This window comes from Eubalaena glacialis, chromosome 2, assembly GCF_028564815.1.
Source record: "Eubalaena glacialis isolate mEubGla1 chromosome 2, mEubGla1.1.hap2.+ XY, whole genome shotgun sequence".
NCBI classification, from domain to species: Eukaryota; Metazoa; Chordata; class Mammalia; order Artiodactyla; family Balaenidae; genus Eubalaena; species Eubalaena glacialis.
In genome coordinates, this window is record NC_083717.1 from 102,354,054 (window position 1) to 102,380,666 (window position 26,613).

Here is a 26,613-nt window from a genome sequence, read left to right on the forward strand (position 1 = left end):
ATCAGCCTTTAAATATAAAACTTTATGGTTTATAATGTAAGCAATACAGAATAGAAAAGCTGGAATTCAGGGGCTAGAGTCTTTTCATAACTGTGGATGTCAGTTCATCCTATTCTGAGTCTTAGCTTCTTTGTTTAGGAGGTATCAGCATGTAATGAGAACGCTTTTCCAGGTTCTTCAGTTGAAACATGCTTCAGGGTTTAGTTTAGGATTCATTTTGAAATTAACCGTCTTAATTAATAGAGGCAACCCGGATGTGAAGTTGCTCAGAAGGCTTCAGTAGCTTTCTAACATTAAAGGAAGCTCACACTCCCACAAGTATCCAGAAGAATGTGCACAAAAGCACATGTTGAGGTGAAAGAAATACTTGAGAAGGGGAGTGGATGGCTTTTCTTTGCTGTTTTTCCTCTTTAATCACAAGTAGGGCAGTCCTCATTTCAGAGTTTACTATTCCACCTCTCCAAAAATGAAGTGGATCTGAGAAAAAGGTGCTGGTGCTAGCTGAGATGTTCTCCAACAATAAAGACTGCAGTTGGCTTTCAGCTAGAGAGGAGATGTCAAGACATCATGGAGTGCATGCACTGGGACTAGGCATGGTCTGTACAGGGAGAAAACATCTCCCAAAAGAGCATTGCAGCATTTCTTCGAATACTGCTCCTTATGTAGAATTATCAGAAAATACCTAGAGTTCAAAGGATACTTGCCGCAAGAAGAGGTGCACATAAATAAGAGCTGCCAGCTAAGAGTCTTTCTTAAGAAGGAAAACCCACCACCAAGCCTAGGTTCCTTTGAGGAAAAAAATTAATTTCAGTCAGTAAGTTCGTAGTAAATTGTTATGTGTCCTGTACTTTGCCTAACACAACGTTGGCAGTTTGGGGCAGTGAAAACAGAGTAGCTCCCCTCAGCTTCCCTCCGTTCGTTCCCTCTGGCAGATATCCGCCTGGAAACCTGCTTCCTGGGGTACGAGGATGAGGAGTGCACCTTGCCCGTGGTTGGCCGCCACCGCATGGACGCCTGCTGCTGCTCTGTCGGGGCAGCCTGGGGGACCGAGGAGTGTGAGGAGTGTCCCCTGAGGAACACACCTGAGTATGAAGAGCTCTGTCCCAGAGGACCCGGATTCGCCACAAAAGAAATTACAAATGGAAAGCCTTTCTTCAAAGGTACAGTGGTTTCAGTGGTTGATTACTCTTCTTTTAGGTCAACAGGATGCCTTTTCAGGAGCACAGAGTTCTACTGACAGAATTACAATGAATGTCATCAATGCGGTCATCCCTGGATCATTTCAGTGTGCCTTCTTTGATTTCTGAATTTTATACGGCAAAATGTTCACTCTGTCACGGATTTTCTTTTTCTACATCTCAGGACTTCCTGAGTCACTTGCCTCTCCCATGTAGTCACTGTTAAGCGTTAAATAGATTTTAATACAATCCTAAAGCTAAGCATAAATGAAAGAAAAATCTTCTTGGGAGATGTTTATGCCATCTACTAAAGCCCTAGAGGTAACCTTTATCTGCTGATTTGAAGCATCCAAGTCACTGTGGTCCACCTGACTATAGATAACGGTGTGAGAAACCCAGTGACAGGTCCTCTTTGTCCAAATACAGCAAAATTCATTCCTATGGCAAACACTCCAGTGACTTATATTTCAAATTTTATTTTCTTATGCTATAATATAAAACCCATGTAAAAAAAAAAAAAGGAAGTTACAGATTTAATCTAATTCCCAAATTGAGTTAACTTCTTATGCACAATGATACAAACTTTGTTTACTTCAGCATATGGAAAAATCATAATTGGTTTCTCAGAATTCCAATTATTCAGGGAGGCCCAGCTTATGTTCTCAGTATAGAGTTTTGTGTCGGTTGCCCATTGTGTCTGGACCTACTTATTATACTTCATAACTAAATGAATTTCTAAAAATGGGAAATGAGTATATAAATATCACTTAATTATCCTTATATTAAAAAGTATAGACTTTTTTTTCTACTGAGCATTTGGTTCAAGAAGTCCTGGGGTTAAAATTGTACTGTCTAGAGAGACAGTTTCTAGACGGCCCTCTGAAATGTCTCTTAAGTAAATTCAAAGGAACTTGGATGATTTGCTTACAAAAGCTGTGGCAATCCATTACCGCAGAAGGACTAGATGTTCTTGAGATTTAATCTGCCAGTTCTGTATCTCATGACATTAGGTAGAAATGAACTTGTATTTCTTGAGCTCTAGGTCTTGCTTTAGAAAGGCCCCTAAAAGGGGAAACTCAGATTACTCAAATTACGTGTTACATATGCAGTCTCCAAGAAACTCTTGTACACATTAATTATATTAATGCAAACTTCATATTAATTGAGAAAATATTTTAAATTAGTACACATTATTTGAGAACATGTTTTAAATAGTATACATCATTTGTAAAGAATTAAAATTATAAATGGCATCTCCTTTGAAATTCTTATTTTTAGGTATTAAAAAAAAGCATCAGAAAGCATAAGTGAATATCTCATTCCACTACATACTCAATTGCTTGCTGTAGGACAATATATTTGAAAATCTTCCACATGCCTTACATATAGACACTAGTGGTTTAGAATTTCTTATTCTTTCATTCAGCAAATAGTTCAGCGTTTGGTGTGTGCTGGGCTTTTAGAAGTCCAAATAAACCCACTCTTTACTTCTTCAATAATACTTTCTAAAATGTAGAAGTTTAAAAGTCTAGATCTGTTTACAAAGTCCTATTTCTCATGGATCATCACACATTTTTTAAAATGAGTATGACCAAGACCCTCTAACTTCCTGGGTTTAAAATGGGGTGTTGAGATCTCCTAATTGGTCACTTATGGACTTTTCCCACATTTAATTTTCCTTGAAGACATCAATGAGTGCAAGATGATTCCCAACCTCTGCACCCATGGCAAGTGCAGAAACACCATCGGCAGCTTCAAGTGCAGGTGTGACAGTGGCTTTGCTCTGGATTCTGAAGAAAGGAACTGCACAGGTCAGTGAAGGGGCTCACCCTGGAGGGATACCCTTTGGAACTCTTGGTCTTAAACATGTTGCCACAAGAAGTAAAGCTATCCTGAGGCTCATCTGCTGCCACTTGTTGCTTTTGTGCAGACATCGATGAATGCCGCATATCTCCCGACCTCTGTGGCCGAGGCCAGTGCGTGAACACCCCCGGGGACTTTGAGTGCAAGTGCGATGAAGGCTATGAAAGTGGATTCATGATGATGAAGAACTGCATGGGTGAGTGCGTGACCATTTGATCAGCCCAGGGAAGAAACATTCCAAGAAGCTTCGGTGACTCATCGCCTATGTCGGTTCTTCCTGCTCCCCCGGTGCGCTGGTCTCCTGACCAGTGAGTCAGGCATTGGACTGTGGCAGAGGGAGACTGACATGTGGAAGGAATGAGGGAATTCATGCTCTGGGGCAGCAGGTGGCCTCAGACACCAGGTATGGGTCCCGGAGAAGTGAGTTTAACACCTGGAATAGACACCCCAGGGAAGAGAGAACAATTCAAACATAAGCTATATTAGGGGTCACATTCTAGGGTTTCTGTTCATCATTTTTAGAAAAGGAGATTGATTAAGATAGTTTCATTAGATCAGGTTCCCTAGCAACAGGACTGAGATGGGGGTATTTTTTGAGGGAGTGCTCTTAGGAGGAACCTGTAAAGAAGTGAGGGAAGCAGCTTAGGGCAGGGGAAGAAGAGAAGCAAATTGTTCGACTGGATTTTAGCTTTAACCTGATCCCACAGGGGCCTTGGAGTGTGAATAGTACCCGAGAGCTGTCCCACCTCGAGGCCAGGAGGCTGAGATTTTATACTCCCATGTCAGTTCAAGCAGTTATTGGCCATGGGCAGCCCCCAGCATGGGAGCGGGGTGTAATTTCTCACCTCCCAGGCATTTCTGAGTGAGGTGGATAGCGTTTCTCCAAGAAGGAAACCTGTGAGCCTTTAGCAGCCAGAACTCCCAGCAACTGGGCAATGAGTGCACTGGCCTGGTCGTGGGGACCTGGCAGGACCACCACCCACAGCTTCAACAGGGGTCATTTCCACTTTGCAGATATTGACGAGTGTCAGAGAGATCCTCTGCTGTGCCGAGGAGGCGTGTGCCTAAACACTGAGGGGAGTTACCGCTGTGAATGTCCCCCTGGCCATCAGCTGTCCCCCAACATCTCAGCATGTATAGGTAAGGAGGAAGACCACTAACCTGCCGGCAGTCGTTCGGCCCACACCCCTACCAGAGTCAGAGGCTTACGGCTGGGTGCTTGGTATTCTCATCTTCTATACAGACATCAACGAGTGTGAACTGAGTGCGCACCTCTGCCCCCACGGCCGCTGCGTGAACCTCATAGGGAAGTACCAGTGTGCCTGCAACCCCGGCTACCACTCCACTCCCGACAGGCTGTTTTGTGTTGGTAAGTTCTGTATGGTATGTTATGTATTTTCTTTAGTCTCTTTCGAAGGCACTCAAGCAATGTCCTCTGAGTTCTGTTTCCATCGCTAGTTACTTTTGCTTAATCTTTCCTGTTTTCCTGGAAGGGAAAGTCTTCTCATGGTGGCTCACGATCTTTAGATCTCACCTCCCCCATCTGTTTAAAGAACCAATTCAGTGAAGGCTGTACAGTGTTTTAGCTCTAGCAAGTATAATTTGACCCATGCTGCTTTGACTAGTGAACGGTAGCACACGCTTTGTTTCTGCCTATGCACACCCAGGCACATCAGCCAGTGATTACTAAGTACCGCCTGAAATAAACGCAGCCTGGTGAGTGCCGGGAGGAAGACAGAAAGCTTAGGGTGTGATCTCCACCCTTAGGTGGTTTGGAGCAGCTCAAAGATTCCAAAGAATAATTATTGGGAAGAAGACCATAGCATGTTTATAGCTTACAATGCAATAGAGGCCAAGTCTGGCAGTCCTTAAAAATGAGGTTTTGTGGGACAAGCGTTTTGCTTTGTGGCTGGCCCTTAGGAGGTTTAGTTGTGCTGGGAAGAGCAGCACAGAAAGCCCCATGGCTTTATTGTGCCCAGAGTCAAAGTGAAACTTTGTAGAAACAGCCAGTTTTTGCCTGATTTGAGGTATACCCCATGTGGAACTGCCAAGTCTCACATGGTTTCTACCCAAAATCATAAATCAGCCCAAATTCTTCTGAAGCATGGCCCAGGACAACTCAGAACTCCAGCTCAGGTCCTTGAAAAGGATTGGAACCTCAGCCAAACTGAATGTCAAGTTTGCAACGGAATCTGTGACCCAGAGAATTTCACCCACGTGCCCACTGTGTCAGTGAGATATGTTCTAGCGCCCAGCACTTCTCCTGCATTGTGTGTGGCACACCATATGTTGTGTTCATCTAACTCCCCAACTGCAGTGTAAATATTATGAAGGCAGGGAGATTGTCCATCTCATTCACTGTTAGATTCTCATCTGTAGCACATAGTAGGTGTGTAGTTAATATTTGTTGAAGGAACCAAACAATGCAGTGACTTGCAGTTGCCCTGGGATGCTTTTATAATTTTGTATTTTGTTTTGTTTTATTTGACCCATACATACCTGGAAACTTCAAACATGTGCCATCATCACAAACACAGAGGAAGGTGATATTATTTTCCTTTTTCTTAGACATCGATGAATGCAGCATAATGAACGGTGGCTGTGAGACCTTCTGCACAAACTCTGAAGGTAGCTATGAATGTAGCTGTCAGCCAGGATTCGCACTAATGCCTGACCAGAGGTCCTGCACTGGTAAGTCAGTTTTAGCTTCCTGGGAACTCTCTCACTAACAGGTTCCTATGTAGAGTGGTTCAGGGCCTGGGCTTTGGAGTCAGACAGTCCTGAATTCAAATCTTTGTTTTGTCACTTTTTTGGCTGTGCGTCCTCGATGAAGATACTTGGCATCTGATCCCTCATCTATAAAATGGGGTTCACATTGCCTGTGTGGAAGAGTGTGTACAGCACTCAGCTTAGTACCTGGCACATGCTCACAAAGTGGAATATAAAATACATTTTCTTCATTGATCAGAGTTTTGAAGAATCTGATCTCATGGCCTATTTCAGTGCTACTCAGGGTATGTTCCTTGGACGGGCAGCCTCAGTACCACCTGAGAAAGTGTTAGAAATGCAAAATCTCAGGCCCCACCCCAGACCTACTGAATCAGAAACTCCTACGGGGGCATCTCAGTAGTCTGTTTTCACAAGCCTTCCAAGTGATTTTGGATTTGTGCTAAAATTTGAGAACTGCTGGTCTAATTTACACTGCCTGTTGTATCACATGGGCTAGAAGAGCCATGTAATCAGCCGGAGATGGGAAATGAAGTGGGTAATGTAGATTTTAATTTTGGCTCAGGTTAAGAAGAAAACTTAGGTTTAGGAACCAAAGTTATTTTATTGGACCTAGTAAAATCTCCGTTAAAAGCCCTAGATATAAATTTAGCTATAAAAATTAAATTTTGAAAATCTAAGCAGATATGCTTATTTCAAGCATTTTTTACCTTAAAATATCTGTAAAACAGCAAATAATGGACATTAGGCATTTAAATTTGACAATTAGAAAAATAAGATTCATAATCATTTTTGAATGATAAATTTGTATCAGAGATAAAAGTGCCAATTAAATGGTGGTCTTTTTTTTTTTTTTCCTGAGTTTGGACTTTACCTAAATGTTTATTACATTTTATTAAAATTTTATTACATATGTAGTACAAGTAGTAGCTAATTTATTGAACACTTAGTATGTACCAAGTACTGATGTGCATTTTTTTTTTTTAAATGATGGTCTTTTAAGTGCATGTGGACCTCCATCCTGAACTGTAGGTTATAAATCTTGAAAATGGTTCTCTCCTTTTTTACCCAAGATAACCTGATGGGATAATTTATGTAAAGTGTCATTTGGATTTCAGAGCTAACAGTTTTATGCGAGCAGGCTGAGTTTACTTGACTTGGGTCACTTAACTTTTTCATCAAGGATTAATGGAACCCTATCAACAACATGCCATTGTTGGTTTTATTCTCTGCAGACATTGATGAGTGTGAAGATAACCCCAATATCTGTGATGGTGGTCAGTGTACAAACATACCTGGAGAGTACAGGTGCTTGTGTTATGATGGATTCATGGCATCTGAAGACATGAAGACTTGTGTAGGTAAGCAAAGAAGACAGAATTTTCCAATTTGCTAGTTATTCACAAGCACTGTTAAATTACATAAAGATTTGTTTGGGTAGTGAATAGATCCTAAGGGAAAAGTAAGAATATTTAGGAGCATAGTACTAATAATAATCCAAAGCTAGCATTCCAAAAAGCAACTTTCTTGTGACTGTGATATGATGCTCTTGTCAGATATGTTGTATGGACTGAGCTAACCATTGGTCACATTTCTTTTATGTCTATGCATTATTTCTGTCCACTTAACCCTCCTTTTGCTGTGACTAGAGTTTAGGCTTTTAAATTGTTTGCTTAAGGCAAGCAAAATTTATTTCTGACAAGAATGCAATAAATTCTAGAATGGATTGTTTTGGAGAGTTTCTATTGCTGTCTTCAAATCTGTCAGACTTTTTAATGTAATATCTAATCTGCCTTTAATCCCATTTAGTATATTTTTAATCTCAGACATTGCAGTTTTCACCTCTAAAAGTTTGATTTGGGTCTTTTTTTTGATATCTTCTGTGTCTCTACTTAATATGTGCAATCATTTCTCTAGCTTTTTAAATACAGGAATACAGTTATAATAACTGTTTTAATGTCCTTGTCTACTAATTCTATCACCTGTGTCAATTCTGGATCATTTCAATAAATTGACTTTCCTCTTCATTATGGGCCATATTTTCCTCCATCATTGAATGCCTGGTAATTTTTGCTTGGATGCCAGACATTATAAATTTTGCCTTACTAGGTTCTGAATATTTTTGTATTCCTAAGCTTTATTTTGGAACATAGTTAAGTCATTTGGAAACAGATCGGTTCTCTCAAAGTCTTGCTTTGAAGCTTTGAAGCAGCAGTTAGGGTAGGGCTAATTTTCTCTATTGCTGAGGCAAGGTCCTTCTGGATACTCTACTCACTTCCCTGTGAATTACAAGGTTTTCCAGTCTGGCTGGTAGGAGAAGGCACAATTCTACGCCTTCTGGGAACTCTGATGATTGTTCCCTCTAATTCTTTTGGATGGTGCTTCCTCCAGATTCGAGAGTTTCCTTACATGAATGTACTGATCACTACTCATCTGGGTGCTTGACTGGGACCCTCGCAGATCTCTGGATTTCTCTGTCCTTCTCTCTCTCTGTACATCTCTTTTCTGTCCTTTACTCAGCCCTATGAACTCTAGCTACCTTGGCCTTCCCCCTCACGTCTTCAACTCATGGACATTTCCTGGTTCCATCTGTCATCCCCCTCCCTATGCCATTGCCTTAAAACTCTCCCTACACAGTAATCTGGGGCATTTGTAGAACCCACCTAGTTTGTTTTTTCTCTCAGGGATCATTGTTTTTATTGCCTATATTGTCCTTTCTTATTGTTGTTATTTTAGGTGAGAAGGTAAATTTGGTTCTTATTACTCCATCTTGGCCAGAAGCAAGAGTCTAGAATTGAAATTTTAAAAATCACATCACATTTGTGTCTTTCAAAAACGCTTACCGAATATTTGTGAAGTCCTAGAAATTAAAGTGAATGTCATAAAAAAAGATAATTTTTAATTTGGGAAAGAAGTGCAGTTTGTAACTATCTGCACTAAGACTACTAGTTTATCTATCTTTTCCGTCAAGATATGGAACTAAAATGTTGGCATCATGCAGTCTGAATTAAAATTTTCATCTTGCAACAGAATATGCTGTTTTAAAAAGTTTTCTAGACTGTCACATAAACAGGCTCTATCCCCAACCTCGAGTCAGTCAGTTTATTTGATTACTTGACCTCCTGCTTGTGGCCCAGATAAAAAGCAGGTCTGCAGGGTTAGCCTTCAATGTAGAAAGCAAATGTGAATTGGGCTATGTAAATATACATTTTTTTTTGAGTGAAAACATTTCATCTTTTCTATTTGTTTGTCATAGTTGCTTTATCTCAGGGGAAAATTTTCAGTGATATCAAACAAATGGTTGTATGTGTTAATAATATCTGTGTTTTACAGATGTCAATGAATGTGATCTGAATCCAAATATCTGCCTAAGTGGAACCTGTGAAAACACTAAAGGCTCATTTATCTGCCACTGTGATATGGGATATTCAGGCAAGAAAGGAAAAACTGGCTGTACAGGTATGTTTTTTCAAATTGAACAATAAAACCGTAAGTGGTTAAGAGATTGCTACCATAATTATAGATTAACGTAAGTTTTAAAACTATTAATATTTTAAATGCATTATAAAGCATTTTGTATAGTATCTTTTCATTAACTTAGCCTGCACTTCTTTGAAATTTGTCATACTTTAGATTGGATCTAAGGTGAGGTTTTTTTCCCTTCACCTGTGAAAAAAAGGCATATGAGATAAATTACCACCAAAAATAACACTATAAATATCAACATTTTATGAGGTTAAAATAACATTTTTATATCAAAGTAGTTAACGTGCTAACTACCAAACATATCCCTTTATTAAAGCAGACCTTTCCCAATAGCCTCCACTGCCAACCCTTTCATTTAAGGTTTTGTAAGTGAAATTACTTTTTAAAGAAACACATCCTATTGTAAAGCAATTATACTCCAATAAAGATGTGGAAAAAAATCCCCAGCACATCCTACAATTCATATATTTCATCAAGTCTCATCAGTCTTCTAGTTTCTTAAATTAATGTGCTTTTGTTCAATTAAGTTGCTTTAGCCCTAATTAGTCTTTATTCGTGGGACTCAGCAAATCTCATGAAGTGAGAATTAAACCATTAATTTTGCTTGTTTAATACCGATAGCACATAAGAAGGTCTTTTCACAATATTTGTAGGAGATTATTCTGTTAAATATGAAATGGAAGCAGTCACTCTGAGTGAACGTTGTTCTTTCTAAGTGTTTAATCGATGTTTTCATACTTGAGGCAGTGAATCTTAGTACATGGAACAATAAAGTTTTACTGTAGTTACCTATAGTAATAAAACAGATTATGGCATATAACATAATTTAAAACATAATGGAGACCCTGGTGGGCTTGAATTAGGTAACTGCATCATTTCTTTACAAATAATAGACTTTAATTTCAAAAGCCAGTTTGGCAAGCCATTGTGACTTAAAACAAACGTTAAAATATTTGCAGATTGGCAGTGTGGTACAGGTACAGATCCTTTTCTTAATTATATCAACGTTTTTCAAGAAAGTTCCCAATATATGCATTATCACTTTAAACTGTTCACTTATGCAAAGTTTCAAATATAGATAAACAGACATCACCAATAAATTACTATTAGTTCAAAAATGACAGATTCTAGCTAAATTATAAAAAGAAACATGTAGCTAGAATGCTTTCATGTTCACTGTATTAGTCTTCATATGAAGCATGTCTAGGGGTCCATTCTGATAAATGGCACAGAGTTTAAAATCTCTAGTCCTCATGTGGTCTCTGGGGTACAAATGATGCTTATATCAGCATATCTGTGGTTCAAGATTTATTTTTAGCTTTCATTAAAAATATAGGACTTAGGGTAAGGGGTGTTGGTCTGGTAGTAATGCAGGGGAAAGTAGGACAGTTCTATATTGCATTTTACCTAATAGAGGCTAATACCATTGTTTGGCAAGGTTGAACTCACTGCAAGTCAACCCAGAGAACCGTGATCCTTATGAAGGGAGAAGTTAATCTAATGGGACAGTCTTCATTCCCTATAAGAAAAAGATCTCTAGAATTTCATGCTCCAAATTCCCGCTAACAGAGGCATGTGCAGAAGCTGACTGTTTTAGGCCTCTTATCATGAAGAAAGCTTAAATTTTCATGCAACATTAATATCATTTTAGGTACATGAGGTATAATGCATGTAATGCCCTTGGCACAGTGCTTGGCATACAGTAGCTGGTCAGTAAATAGTAGCTATTGTTGTCCTTATAAAATGAGACACATAGACACAGTGTCTAGAAGCCATTTTAATTAAAAACATAACTTCTGGTCTAGCAAAATTCTGTACTTCTATTTACTGATATGCTTGAAATCAGTTTAGAGAAGGAAGATCTTACTCTGTATATTAAAAGGCTTGTTTTTCATAATTGAGTGACGAGAGCTGTGTACTCCACATTAGATGAGATGACACCGGTTTTACATTAAGAACAGCAGGCTTTTAGTAAATTACATGAACAGAAACATGGATTTGAAGTCCAAGAAATATTCTGTATCTTTCCCCAAGGGGCAACATCCCCCTTCCCACTTTTAAATTATAGCCTAAAATGATTTTTCAATTGCATAAAATTCAGGTAATACTGTAGGGAAAAGCATTGAATTTCATGGCCCTTCTGATATCATAGTAGCATGGTATGTGATATCCTCATGTAAAGGAGTAGACCTCTGGATTTTATTCCTAGTTCTTTTACTGGTTCATGAGCTTGAAGAAATCACCAGGGTGCTCCATAGTTATGCAAGTGTTCCCCTTGGGTAAGAGCAGCCCTGCAGTGAAGTATGGAAGGAGAGGGTGTATTAGGGCAGGAAGAAAAAGAGGTTCTCTGTAAATCCTGCTATTAACAACCAAGGGTATCACATTTGATTGGAAATGACTTACACAAACAGGAATTGGCAGCAAGTTTGGTATACTCAAAAACAAGTTTTAAAAAATCTGAGCCAAAATGTTTTTTGAATCCCATGTAACTAGGGCTCTTTTAGCCTGCTTTTAGTTTAAAATTTGTGTCACTCACAACTTAGAATACCATCAGGTTACCTTGGTGATAGTATGTTAAAGACAAGTGTTTATAATGTCCCAGGCAACTAATGTAAATAGAGATATGTATCTTGCTGAATGGGGTAAGCAAGCCTCACAACAAATAACAGTGAAGAACAGACCTGGAAATATGTTTTGATGACAGACAAGAGAAATATATCTACTTCTATTTCCGTACATATATAATATGTATACATACATATCGTATGTACACATATATTTTAATGAGTACCTTGTAAAGGAATTATAAAAATATGTATGCTATTTCATAGGGAGGAACTTTGTTTCACGAGAACTTAAAAAATGTCCTCTGGGTTCCATTACAGCTTTGTCTAAATATTTCAGCTCCCTTGTCATTACTGATTGTTTCCATTTTAACAAATAAACATGTTTTTTTTTCCCCCAATCACTTTAGCAGTGTTCAGAATCCACCCACTGACTTACATTCCCAGCCCACACAGATGTTAAGTGTCTCTTTTTTCTCCTTAAGCTTTGTTCAAATCGTGGATATGGCTGAGGGGAACGTTCAATTTAATGAAGGGCGAATGGACATTTTCCTGTAACCTAGAACGTATCTCTTCTATCCTTGGCTTAAGGGGGCTGGATTACAGTTTTTCTGTGGCCCACACATACAAGGCTTCTGCTGCCCATTCTACATAATTGTAATCAGACAACAAATTGAAGGAAGAAAAACTAGGTTGCTGCCAGGTGCCATCCTTGGTGCATCCTGGCTTTCTCATGCTAATCTGTAAGAATATACCTACCATCACATGCTTGCTCATTCGGTCAGTGAGTAAGGCATACAATTAAAATCAGGATTGTTTTCAGTTAAAATAGCAGGATTGCTGGGCAACTCCATTTCTCAATCGTTCAGCTTCTCATACGAGACGTGTTGCTGTGGGTATAGTCCATGAAACAGAATCACGTACTTCAAAACCACCAGCACTCAGTGAAAATTTGCCCTCATTTCCTTCCAGCTCCTTATCACTGCTAATTGTCCTCCACTGGCTGTCAGCCTGTGAAAACTCTGTGGGTGTTCAGTTAAATAGTCGTGGCTCAAATTTGGGTCCAAACTGAAAAATCCAAGTAGCCTTCACGTTTGGCCTCTCCATTCACCCTAACGCCTTCTTCCCCAACGCCTCACCAAGGAGATTCCACAGTGTGCCAGCCCTGCTGGACTAGGGTTCTCGTGACTGATGCCCAGATGGCAGGAAGGCAGGCGTTTGTGTGGGTGACACAGCCTCTCCCGCCATGACTGTCAGAGGAAGCCAGAGCAGCTCAGAGCACAATCTCTTTCTCGAGTGTCAGATTCAAGTGGAACACACCCAGAACCTGTGCATGGGGTCTGCTCAGACCACACCCTTGCCCTTCACGAGAGCCATGCAAGTAGGACCTTTGAGTCTCTGTGAGGGAGCCCTGGTGGGGTGAAGGAGGTTGCAGTGTCAGCCCTAAATTTGAATTTCTTTGCTTTTCTTGGCGTGTGCTTAATCTTAAAAAGGAATTTTCTGTCTGGAGCAAACTTGTGGGGGAAAGAGAACATTTGTACAGAAAGAGATGTTCTTGGCAAGCGTGTGCTATGTTTCCCTCACATTATTGAAGAGTGGAGTGTTTGAATGTGGTGTTTTTGTTTGGTTGTTTCCCTTATGGCTCAGTTTCCCCTTCTGTCTGCTTTTATAACGAAGTACAGTCTTAGGCCCAAGTCTGCCGTGCAAACAATTAATGAATAATAGTTGGTGTGTACACGCACACACACACGTGAAGAAACCTTTTATTCAGAGATGCCTTTAGACATTATGACCAAGTCTTTCTAATTCACTTGTGACATACCGGTAGTGTAAGCCGTTGAGATAATGACTTATACAAAGATTCACAAAATGGAAAATTGAATATGGGCACCTGAGTTACTCGTCCCTCCTATTCCAAAGCCCACGATACACGGCCTCTTGCAAATATAATTTATTTTCACCCTGAAAACATTGTGGTAAAACTGCAAATATTTTCTTGAATTAGAAATTTATGTTCATATATTATTCATGATATCAAAAAGGAGGGAGACTCTCCTTTTAGAAAACAATAGTTATTTTCTTAATTGCAAGATTAAATATGGAAGGTAAAAAACCCACATGAAAATAAGAGTATCTTTGGACATTAGAAAATTGAAAAGAAAAAGATAACAGGATTACTAGATTGACAGGCTATGATCATCTCTGAAAATTGTACTTAGTAGAAAAGATTAGTGAATATTTCTATAAGTCTGTTAATACCGCCAAGATTTCGAAAGCAGACCTTTAATCAGGACTTAGAATAAAGTCCTGATGTGACTAAAGAAATCAGCTTGATTAGGCAGCTGTGGCTCAAGACAAAGAGCACCAAACAGGGGATGGGAAACTGAGTTCCAGGTGTGCTGGCTCTGCCCCTCACTGACCTTGGGGCCCTGACAAGTTCCCATGCCTTTGGGGACCTCAGTTTCCTTCTCTGAGAAACTGAAGATTAGGAAAGTCAAATTCTAAGGTCTTTGCACTTAGAAAATTCCTTGATTCTTTAACATCTGGAGGTTTCAACACTTAGGCAATCGAAAGTCATTGTTTCTACCTAACTCAGAGATCAGGACAAATAAAGCAGGGACATTATGGCAGCATACTGCAAGAGTGGTGCTTTGCATCGTTAACTCTGAAGGGAGTGATTATCTGAGGAAGAAAGAAGTGTCCGTGGCCCTGCCTGGGAGCCCTTAGGTCAGGCTTCCTTTCTTGAATTCCCTGCCTATTTACCACTGTTATCCCTGGGCTGGGCTTCCTCCTCATTTCCTTGGAATGTGCCGTGCTCAATTAGTCAGTTGATTAAAGCTCCCAGTCACAAGTTTAAAGCTGCCTGGCATGTGCTTCCCTTGACCTGCCTTAATAACTCAGTAGGTTCATGTGGCTGCCAAGGTTACATTAAAATTCACCTACACAATACGTTGCAACTGTTAGAACATTCTTCTAGGCGTGTTTTCATTTTATACTTATTAGTGACATTGCAAAATATTCTTGTAGGAAAAATAACATTATTTTATTTTGTGTTTGCTCTAGAAGTTATAACAAAGCCAAAGATCTCAGGACCGTTTCAGAACTTCAGGTGGAACATTTGGCAAACAGCATGTTTCCAAACACTTTCAAATCATTTAATTGGGCTTCTTAAGTAAACAAAAGGGTAAACCTAAGTTGCTTGCCCAGTTTATTTTTCATGTCACTATTCAAGTGATCACTGAAAATTCTTGCAACATTTCATATGCCAAGATTTACCTTCTTAACCTAAGTTTTATGTTAGACATTGGTTTCCATACGGAATCATCGTACCCATACTTAGGAGTTCTTGTACTTAGTTAATGAAAAAGTTGGTTAGGAGGTTAAGTGCCTGTCTTTTCATTATGAAATAGATCAATTTCGGGAAATAAGATTCTGGTACCAATTCCAATAATGATCACCAACTCCCTGTCTTACAGTTCAACTCAATTCTGACAACCATCTACCTGGAGATAGTGTCAGATTCCACAGGTTAAGGACTCAGTCCCATCAAACTGTCCACACTTCAGGTGCCAGTCGCAAGTCTAGGTTGTCTGTTATGAGTGCTTCTGACCAGTTGGCTATAAATCAAAGGTTCCCACCACCTCCTTGAATTTGATTAATTTGCTAGAGTGGCTCACAGAACTCAAGAAACCAGTTTACTCGTTAGATGTATCAGTTTACTATAAAAGAGTATAACTCAGAACAGCCAGATGGAAGAGGTACATGGGGCGAGGTATGGGGAGACGGCACAGAGCTTCCATGCCACCTCTGAGCAAGCCACTCTCCCCAGGTCCTCACTGTTCACCAACCTGGAAGCTGTCCAAACCCTATCTTTTGGGGTTTTTCTAGAGGCTTTATGACAGAGGCACGATTGATTAAATCATTGACCTTTGGTGACTGATTCAACCTACAGCCCCAGCCCCTCTCCTCTCCCTAGAGGTAAGGGGTGGGACTGAAAATTCCACCTCTCTAATCATGCCTGTGGTTCTCTTGGCAACCAGCCCCCATCCTTAAGTGCTTTCCAAATGTCACCTCATTAACATAACAAAAGACACCTTTTTTCACTCTTAGCACTTAGGAAATTCCAAGGGTTTTAGGAGTTCTGTGCCAGAAACAGGACAAAGACCAAATACACACTTCTTGTTATAAATCACAATATCACAGGAAACAAAACATATTTTACTTTATAATTTATAGTCTCTTCTTTTTTTTTAATTAAATTTTATTGGCGTATAGTTGCTTCACAGTGTTGTGTTAGCTTCTACTGCACAGCAAAATGAATCAGCCATACATATACCTATATCCCCTCCCTTTTGGATTTCCCTCCCATTTAGGACACCACAGTGCATTAAGTAGAGTTCCCTGTGCTATACAGTATGTTCCCCTCAGGTACCTATTTTATACATAGTATCAGTAGTGTATATGTGTCAATCCCAATCTCCCAATTCCTCCAACCCCGCCCCTTTCCCCCTTGGTATCCATACATTTGTTCTCTACATATATTCTCTTCTATAATGCTTTTATATTATAGAATCTATCTTGGCTAAATTTGGAAATGGAATTTTGAAGAATGGAGAATTTTTGAGAATTTGAAGTCTTTTAGCAATGTGGCCCTAATCTGGTTCTCCCTTTACTGAAAAATCTCTCTTGAATTGACTTGAGTTTTACAGGAAATATGCAAGAAGGCTTGGGTCCCAAAGTGCTAGCTAGAGAAAAGATAGTTCACACACTGCCTTAAGGAATATTCTCTGCAAATGCTTGAATTAGCAATACCTAAAGTAAAACTTTTATAGAAATAAAGCGTGATTAAATAATACGGTGTTTTACATTTAAGAATAAAATATATTTAGTGTATAGAATATGATTGAAAAAGCTTTCTAACATGCCAACAACATTGTATTCCTTGTCTATATGAGATATGAAAGCAATGTGCATCATTTCTCTATAGTTGATTTAATAAAAATATTGGGAATAGAAACAAATGACCATGAGCATTAATAGGATAGAATGTTAGGCAACTCACTTTTTAAGATCTTCAACTGGAAGGAGGTTCATTTTGTTTTGCAGTGGCTGGACACTTACCTTAAAATAATGGAAAATAATTAGAGTTAACAACAGCAAGTAGCATTATGTTGTTCTTCATAAATTGAAATTTAAATCTGTTCAATTTATGTAGCATATACATGTGGATGCTAAACCAATCTATGTTATACTGTGAGAAATGTGAAAGCAAGTCACCTTTTGAATATTGCTGAGTTATTTAAAAGACCCAAAAGGCATCTTTGCTAAACTTTTTTTAAACCACTGGTTATTTTTTCCAGACATCAATGAATGTGAAATTGGAGCACACAACTGCGACAGACATGCTGTATGTACCAACACGGCAGGAAGCTTCAAATGTAGCTGCAGCCCCGGGTGGATTGGAGATGGCATTAAGTGTACTGGTGGGTTGCAAAATAACAGAAACTTCTTCTCATGAACTGCATGGATTATAAATATGAAAATATCAGTTCTGTAAAGAAAAATTTAATTTGTGTTTTACTGATTTTAAATGTCACATTTTCTGTTCATAATGATGTGTGACCTGTTTCCTTAAGATCTGGACGAATGCTCCAATGGAACCCACATGTGCAGCCAACATGCAGACTGCAAGAATACCATGGGCTCTTACCGCTGCCTCTGCAAGGAAGGATACACAGGCGATGGCTTCACTTGTACAGGTAGGCTCGTGTTGGAAACAACTGTGTAAACGGCAGTCAGAAAAGCAAGGTGCTCGACGTCTTTCAAACCATCAGTTCTTTTCTGAAGGCTGGGTCAGTTATAGACAACTTGGAACAGAAAATATTGGTTATTTGAAACGACATTCCTGTGGAATGGAAATCTGCAGCCGACTCAATTAGGGAGACCTCAGAAACTAAATATATATTTACATAGATGTATATATAGTTATATAGTTGATATATGTGTCACTGTATGTAATGATGTCATGAGTTTAAAATAAATCACACTTCCTTTCATCACCCTTAGCCTTTATATTTTTGTGCCTGTTTCTCACTGCTGACTTGTTTTCCATATTAAAACCAAGTGTGAACTTGCTGTAGGAACCTATGTGAGGAAAAGAAATTAGACATTCTGGATCAGATCAACAGCATATATTTTTCTTCCACTTGCCATCGTTGTTATCATTCCACATTGGTATAAGTAAGAGTTTCATAACTGCTTTGAAAGGAATTCATTCACTTCCAGTTTTACAATATATTAATGACATTTTCTTCTCAGTGCTAATGAGTAGTCGTAGAATTAATGTGAACTATTACATATATTTAAATATGTATGATTAGAAACATGATTATAAAGAAATGATATATACACTTATCATGACCATGTATAATACAGACAGCACGTTTTAAGTCAGGGCATTGGTATTAAATAAGATATTGAGGTACATTTTTCATTGGCCGTTAGGTAGCATAGAAGCTCATAGGACCTGAAGCGTCAGTTTATCCTTAAATGACTTACAAGAAGTCATTTAAACATAAAAGGGGCTGAGGGCCAGTAAGTGATTTACCTGGATTTTGTTTTAGCTCACTAAAAGTTTTATCATACTTGAAATTGTTTTTGCTTAACCCAGTGAAGTTTTGTCATCATAAACGTCCCATTGCTTTTTAGAAAATATTCCAAGTTTCATGTACCAGGCATGTATGGTTCATGTGTCTGATATTTAACACCTGTGATTAGTAGCAAAACTCAGAAGAGATTAAGCAGGAATCTTTGGTCTCCTCTATAGTTGCTATTCTAGGTCTTTTGCTGCCCATCTGAGCAGAGCCTGAAGCTTGAGAATCAGGCACAAACCATGACGTGTTATTTCCTGTCATGGATGTGTCCTCATGCTGATGATCCTGCTTGCAGAAGTCTTAGTGTCAATGATCTGTTTGACTCATTACCCATTAGAGATAATTTAGCATTCAGGATTCTGTATCTGAACCCCATGTTTACTATATAGTCAATATTAGTATTCAAAAGAGAAAATTGAGTTTAATGTGTCAAGTCGAAATTATGATGAAATACCGCTACCCTCAGGAAGCTGACAATTATAAAAGTTGTTGGACCTGAGGAATCAGAAAACTCCTAACTAAGGAAGAGTAACTTGTGTTTCTTTCTGGCTGTAGACCTTGATGAGTGCTCTGAGAACCTGAATCTGTGTGGCAATGGCCAGTGCCTAAACGCCCCGGGAGGATATCGCTGTGAATGTGACATGGGCTTTGTGCCCAGTGCTGACGGGAAAGCCTGTGAAGGTAAGTGATGGGCAAGCTGCCGGGGGGCCTTGCAGGGCCTGATGAGATCAGGTTATTGAAACATTCCTGATGCCTTTCATTTGTTCGTTTTTTACACCAAGTTGTGTTTTGGCTTCCCATCTAACCTGGTCAGTTCAGTTTGTGGACAGATTGGGTCTCCAGCTGGACCATTTCTCTTTGTGCAGAGAAAATCTCAGCTATTTGGCCATAAGCTGCACATCCAGCCCTAGCCAGATGATTTGCAAGAGTACACCCATTAGTCGTAGGAGAATGGGGGTAACCAACTCAGTGCAACATATGCATCCCCATTGCTGGTGGAGAGAGCTCAAAGTGCTGGTGCCCTGATAGTGAAGGATTCTTTCCAAATATGGAGACACAGTTTTTAATCTCTGCTATGGTTTTGTTTCTAGAAATAAAGGCTTTAAAATAACAGCAGAGTGGATAGTCTTGTCCGTAGGTAGAACAATGTCCTGGCTATGTCTCACATGGTCTCCAAATATCTAACACATATGAACGTGGAACAGACTTTCGCAAATCCACTTAGTAAGGAACCCCTAGGGATGATACCCTAGGTCAAGATGTCTCTCAGCGTAAGGCTCCATCTTCCTGAGAAGTGTTGGTCAGACAGGAAGAGTCCTGAGAGCCTGTTGGCTGAGGATGGATCCCACTAAGAAACACAAGATTCTTCTCTTTACCCACACTTGTCAAATTTAAGCACATTATCCCTCATTGAGAAGAATTAGTGACCACAGTGAACTGAAAAAATTTCAGTAGAAATAAACACATGGTAACGATTGACAGTAGAGGTTTAAACAAGACCCTGATTAATGTCTTAACTAATCGTTGTTGCTTGTTACTAGGACATTAACTCCAAGTCAGTCTTTAGCTGTGACATGTATACTAATTCCCTCATATAGTTCTATGTAAATACTTTTCTTTGTTATGGAACCATTGGATGTTCTTTATACAGTTTATATGAAATAGGCAGAGTTTGATATAAAATTCCTCTGAGGCAAGAAACTAATTATGCTCTTGATCATGTGCCTAATGCCTTGTTTACTTCTGTGACTGTGAACATCCAAGGAAAATAGGTACTGTGCCACCTCTGGGAGCAGAAATAGGCACAGTGAAAATTTTGCTTCCCTTAATGCTATAAGGGAATGTTCTGTTTGTTTGTTTGTTCTTAATATAAATCATCACTGGCAGAGTGCTTATGGCTATTAAAAGCCAGTCTCAAGGCTGCAGATGTGCCTGCGTGCTAATTATACAAGCAGCATGTTAACCTGAGGCAGGGACAGAGGCCTGGAAAAAGCCTCCGCAGTTTTTAGATCTCCATCAATAACTGCAAACACACACCATGGTACTAGGAACACAGAGGACTATAAAAACTGATGATAAAAGTTACCACAAAGCCTTTGTGGTTCTTAAAATTTTAACTCACAACAAAAACAGTGAATGTATAGATAAGAACAACCAAAGAATTTAGTCTAAGTTGGCTTGTTTGGCTCTTACTTCACAAAAGCGATGTGGAGCTACGTAAAACACCATAATGAGATACATATACATAAAATGCTTAGCCCACTGCTTGGCCTGTAATAGGGGCTGAGAAAAGGGAAGTTCTCACCTAGGAGACTTCCTTACAGATGACAGATCATCTGAAAGTCTATAGGAGAAGGACCTAGGCCGATGTCAGATAGTCTTCATTTTCTTAATAATAACATCGTTTGCCTAATTACATTAGGCAGTTTCTTTAGCAAAAAACTAATTTAATTTCTCCCCCTTTTCCTCCTTTCCCAAGATATTGACGAGTGCTCTCTTCCGAACATCTGTGTTTTTGGAACCTGCCACAACCTCCCTGGGCTGTTCCGCTGTGAGTGTGAGATCGGCTATGAACTGGACAGAAGCGGGGGGAACTGCACAGGTAAGGCATCCATTTGCATGGAAATCTGCTCCCAGGCGTCCCAGGGGACCCAGCTGTTGGGGCCTTGCAGGATCGCACAGGGATATTCGCAGAGTCACAAAAGAAAAGCAGGGATGCAGAAGCATTAGGAATCACAGAATAAATTTCTTCAGACCTGGAACTGATTAGATGTGAGCATGCAGAGGAAAAAGTTGAAGAGAGTTAAAGGTGCAGAGTTAGTAGCCTAGAATCAAGCTCATGGTTACAGAGGCATGTTCCAGGCTTGCCGTTCCTTTTCTCCTTGGGCACATTTTTGGAGAGTTTCCTTTTGAAGGATGTGCCCTGGGATCATGGGTTTTGTCTTGAACTTCTCTGCTGAGATACCCACTCCTTCCGAGCCCTGGCCTGTTGGTGGTCACCAGAGGACGTGGTACCTAGAAGTCAGCCACCCATTTCTAGTGTGTAGATCATTTTCTCGTAGAGCAAAGAACTCTTCAGGAACATTAAAAAAAAAAAAAATTAGAAAAGCCATAGCGGGCACTCTGTAGACCCTCACTGGTTGATTTCAGCACTGAGTTAAGACTTTGAGAGCCATTTTCAGTTCTCCACCCTAGCGTCCCCTTCCATTCAAGGATACTAAGGAAATAAGTTCCATTCTGTATGGGCTCAGGATTTCAAGAAAACCCTAATTTTTCCAGCTGCCTAAACAAGCCATGACTCAGTGGCTCTCCAGTTATGACCACCTCCACCACCTCCCTGAAATTGCTCAGGACTAAGGTATTCTTGCCCAAGCACACCTACTTCTCTTGGTTTTTCAAAACACTATTATGACACCAAGCCGGCCTCTAGCACGCAAGCAGGAAGTCACCTCTCCACTGCCATGCCTTCTCCTCAGTTCTCCAAATCACCACCAGCATCATTCTACCCACCCTGATTTCTGTTAGTCTTATCCTGTCCCTCTAAGGTCACATGCGATTTGAGCAAAAGAATTTTCCACAATGGAACCTCCAAGAGGGTTACCAGGTCCGATCAGGAGGACCGGAGCAGAAAGTATCATCCTCATTTCCCAATCTCTTCTCTCTGAATCGGCGTGTCTGTTCTTGAATATTTTACACGTATTCAAAATAGACAAAAGGATTGCACAGGGGTGGAATTTGCCAAAACCCGTGTCTTAAATATCTGGAATCCTGTACATGTTTTTGGAATAGAAACTGATAGGGACATATTCAACCCAGCATCCGTGATGGGAGAGAGACTCTTAGCAGGCCTGAAGAAACACGCTAGGCCTTGTGTGTGCGTTTGGGCTTGCGCTCAGCTGCACCGAGGCCAGCACGCCCAGCGGGGGAGGCAGCAGAAGTCGTCTGCTCCTGACGGTCCCCTGGGACATCTTGGTCTCATTTGATAAAATAACAAGCTGCACATATTAAATAGATTTTCTTAAAACCTGTGTCTGAAGTTTCGGTTGACCGAGGTCACAGTAGTGTTTTGCTTTCAGTTACCTTCACTGAAATATTTTTCCTAGTTCCAAAGTTATATTTTCTCCTGATGACAAATTCGAATGCTAAATGTGTTCCAGGGGAAAAAGACCAAAGACTATGACATATTTCCTTCCTGAGGGGTTTTATTTCAGAAGTGGAAGACTATATTTCTAGGGGTAACGACAACTGGAAACTCTTAAAAATTCTAGTTGGGAGCCCTAGATTTGGTGCTACCGTTTTATGGCGATGCCTTCCCCGCGTTGGCTCGGGCGATAACTCTGCCCCTTGCTGTTTGCTTTTAGACGTTAATGAATGTCTGGATCCAACCACGTGTATCAGTGGGAACTGTGTCAACACCCCAGGCAGCTATACCTGTGATTGTCCACCCGATTTTGAGCTGAATCCAACTCGAGTTGGCTGTGTTGGTAAGATCTTAAAAACTTTTCAGAGAAACGTACTGTTTGTTATTTTTAAAGCAACATTGAACGTTGCATTCTCAAATTTTTAAAAAGTAATCGTATAAAAATTTAAACATTTCCTAAATATGGTTTATACTTTCAGGTCCTTTTCTCTAGGTAAATTCCCAGTATGTGTGTTTGGGCACTTTTTAGTTTCTTAGTAAATTATGGTTATTAAACAGTTTTGGAAGTGGGTTTGAATTTTCAACCCTTACGTAGAAAGAATTTGCCTGACGCTTTTTTGTTTGTATATGGTAAATAGATACCCGCTCTGGAAATTGCTATTTGGATGTTCGACCTCGAGGAGACAATGGAGATACAGCCTGTAGCAATGAAATTGGAGTTGGTGTTTCCAAGGCTTCCTGCTGCTGTTCTCTGGGTAAAGCCTGGGGTACTCCTTGTGAGCTGTGCCCTGCTGTGAACACATGTAAGTGGACATCCTCCTATTTATTATTATCATTCCAGCTCAGTCCAGTTCTCCTTTCTAGCTCCAGAGAATAGAAGCCACAGAGGGAGGGAGCTGCCACTGGTCTCTACTCTTTAATCAGGGAGGGGAGATCAGTCCTTCCAGCCCTGTTGAAGAATCCCACTCCCAATTTGGAAGTCAGAACATGTCCCCAGTTGGCTTGCACTAAAAGGTTAAGTAGGGCAGGCAACATCTCATTTCTGTCTGAGTGAAAAGAAGATAGCAGTATTTTAAAGAAGATTTTCCAGGCTAGGTTACTTATATCATATTAGGACACATTGATCTCTCCTCTTGTCATCTATTGGCTAGTCTTAGAAGCTCTAGGACAGAAGGGAGTTTCCCTGGGTGAAAAAGAAGCAATTAACTAAGCAAATATGAAATGGAAGATCATTCCATTCTTGTGGTATGACTTGAAAGAAAGCTTTAGAGTGTGATTTTAAGGACATAAATAATGTCTTCTAAAAACATAAAAGGCTTTCCTTTTTTCTAAGTGGATGCTGTATTACGATTTAGAGTCAGATGTAGCTTCTGGGGCAAAGGTCAGTGGCTGCTGCTTACAGGGTATATTGGGATAGGTATTGATTCTTTCCTTGCTGAAGGGTCACTTATTTACTTTTTCTAAAATTATTTGTTGAGTACCTAAAGGATGTACTTTGGATGTGCAGAGGTGATAATTTATGGATAATTGGATGGCTAATTCTAGTCTAATGGGTGGTTCCTGCCTTCCAGGAGTATACAGTCTAGCAAAATATGACCTAAACATAAGAGCTGTAATTCAGTGTAGCCCTCAATAAGGCAAGAAAGAAGAGCAGACTCAGTGCCATGAGTGGGAGAAAGAGCACACCTGGTTCCAGTTAGGACTGTGTCACTTGCCACCCATGTAACTTTGGAGTCAGCAAGCCTGTTTCCTCATTCATAATGTGCCTCATAGGATTAAATGAAAAGCACTCAGCACAGGGATGGATGCTTGGCAGGCACCTCCTCTCCTTTATTCAGAAAGGGAAGTCAGTTGTGATTGGCACTGGGTGGTGATAACTTGGTGCATTTTTTAATTGGGGCTTGAAGGAAGGGTGTGACATGAAAGAGGGGACTTAAAAAGAGTGGATGATTGCAGAAAGGGGAGAGAAAAATAAAAGAGGAGGATAGTTAATTTCACTGATGTTGAAAGAATCAAAGCAAGATGGTTAGGTGGGGGGCAGGGGGAGTCGGGTCTATTGAGTAACAGTGATTAGCCAAGCAATAGAGGTCCACCCCACCTCAAACTGGATCAGAGCTAGAACTGCAATACATACATATATACATTTATGCATATAAACATATAATTTCAGAAATTGAGGAGGGGGATTATCAGATTTGGAAAGACCATGATCATTATGAAAGAACTGATTCTTACAGACGCTTGTCAGGATGATACAGCAGATTCGGGTCATTCTCATCCATGTGTTCCTGTATGGATCACACTGCTGGTGCATGGCACTGAAAAATGTTTTCGAGTGAAATACTTGGATGACAGAATTAATGGAGGGAATCAAAGGACACTGTAAAAAGTTGGTTTTGGAAACCAGGGGAATTAGTGTTGCCATCCGTAGAAACAGAGGGGCAAGAAAGCTCTCTAGTCATTAAGGAGAGAAGTGGGATGGGAACCAAGAAAGAACAGCTTTTCCTAAGGCTGTTTGGAAAGGGTTTTGGAGACAAGCTGATTAACAATATGAAGGGAAGTTGTGATTCCCAGGAAGTAAGACTGAACAAAACATAAAAATGGAGGAGATGGTTACAAAATAAAAAGGGAAAGAAAAATCTTTAGAAAGAAATAATATGTTGATAGAGAATAAAATAGTTCATAAGAACATAAGACCAGAGAGTAGGCGGAAGGTTCAGAGACTGAGGACAGTAGCCTTACATTTGGCACACATAGAAAAAGCCATTTGAAAGGACAAGTATATACAAAGATGTTAACCTGCTTCAGGTGAGTGGGGTAACTGCCAGAGATTCCTGAAAATGAATATTTTCAGATGGATATGTCAGTTTTTCTCTTGAGGATACTATTTCTAGAAATTTTAGATTCAGAAGAACTCAGTCTGATTTTTTTGTTGTTGTTTCCATAGCTGAGTACAAAATTCTTTGTCCTGGAGGAGAAGGTTTTCGACCCAACCCTATCACGGTTATATTGGAAGGTAATTCTGTTTCGCTTATCTTAAAGTGCGCATCTTTGGAACTGCCTCGGGTTTATTTACAATGCTGTCGTTGTCATTTTGATAGATATCGATGAGTGCCAGGAGCTCCCAGGGCTGTGCCAAGGCGGGAAATGTATCAACACCTTTGGCAGTTTCCAGTGCCGCTGTCCGACGGGCTACTACCTGAATGAAGACACCCGAGTGTGTGATGGTAAATGGCCCTTTTAGGATGACAGGTTCTTTCAGATATTAAGAACTGACCTCAAAAACCAGCACACAGTTAGTCACCAGGGAAACTGAGACTCTAGCAATACAGCACAATAGTCTAAGTGCGAACATGGCCAGGAAACGATGCCACACATGTGGCAGCTTGCGCTCATGTTAGTGACAGAATATCATGTCCAATACACCCTAAATCTCCCTTTTTTTTTTTTTTTGAGGGAAATGGTGTTTTGTTATCTTGAGCCATAGGCCTGTTTATGCCTGCAGAGTTTTCCATGCTCTTCAGAAAAGCCATTTTTATTGGAGTAGCACAGGTCTCGTTTCAGTGGCTTCTATATTCTGGACAGTTCTGGGCTCTTCTTCTTGTCCTTTACCACTTATCATTTGTACTAAGCATTTAAATGAGCTTCTCTTTGGAGGCAGCCCCTTTGGTTTTATGATGCAAGTGATGACTCCTGTTCATCCTGTGTTACTGGGAAGATGAAGACTATCGACCACTGTTAGCTTTCAGAACACGTGGACGATTGACCAGCGTGGGGAAATGGTTTTCATCTATATACAGGAGTCACACAACAGATTTGGGAGGAGACCTCCCTGTGTCCTGGAGGGGAAATATTCCTCTGGTTCTCCAAAAGGCTTATTAGGTGACCTCGGCAGTGACAACCTCGTTGAGTATTAGTCAAGCATCACAATACACATGACACAGCTTAAGACCCACAGAGTTAACAAAAATTAGAATCAACCCCTGTGTTTGAAAATGGGG

General features: G+C 40.1%; 1 protein-coding gene across 1 annotated transcript in view; it reads left to right on the plus strand.

Moving 5' to 3' along the window:
• The window catches only part of FBN1 (fibrillin 1), a 250,589-nt gene that overhangs the window by 158,951 nt on the left and 65,025 nt on the right, over positions 1–26,613 (plus strand). The window contains exons 25-40 of the mRNA XM_061180331.1: positions 933–1,160; positions 2,864–2,989; positions 3,109–3,237; positions 4,056–4,181; positions 4,285–4,410; positions 5,610–5,732; positions 7,004–7,129; positions 9,102–9,227; positions 17,179–17,301; positions 17,455–17,577; positions 19,027–19,152; positions 20,951–21,073; positions 22,833–22,955; positions 23,251–23,415; positions 25,560–25,628; positions 25,714–25,839. Of these exons, the coding sequence (XP_061036314.1) occupies positions 933–1,160; positions 2,864–2,989; positions 3,109–3,237; positions 4,056–4,181; positions 4,285–4,410; positions 5,610–5,732; positions 7,004–7,129; positions 9,102–9,227; positions 17,179–17,301; positions 17,455–17,577; positions 19,027–19,152; positions 20,951–21,073; positions 22,833–22,955; positions 23,251–23,415; positions 25,560–25,628; positions 25,714–25,839 (2,088 nt within the window). The remainder of the gene's footprint in view (positions 1–932; positions 1,161–2,863; positions 2,990–3,108; positions 3,238–4,055; positions 4,182–4,284; positions 4,411–5,609; positions 5,733–7,003; positions 7,130–9,101; positions 9,228–17,178; positions 17,302–17,454; positions 17,578–19,026; positions 19,153–20,950; positions 21,074–22,832; positions 22,956–23,250; positions 23,416–25,559; positions 25,629–25,713; positions 25,840–26,613) is intronic.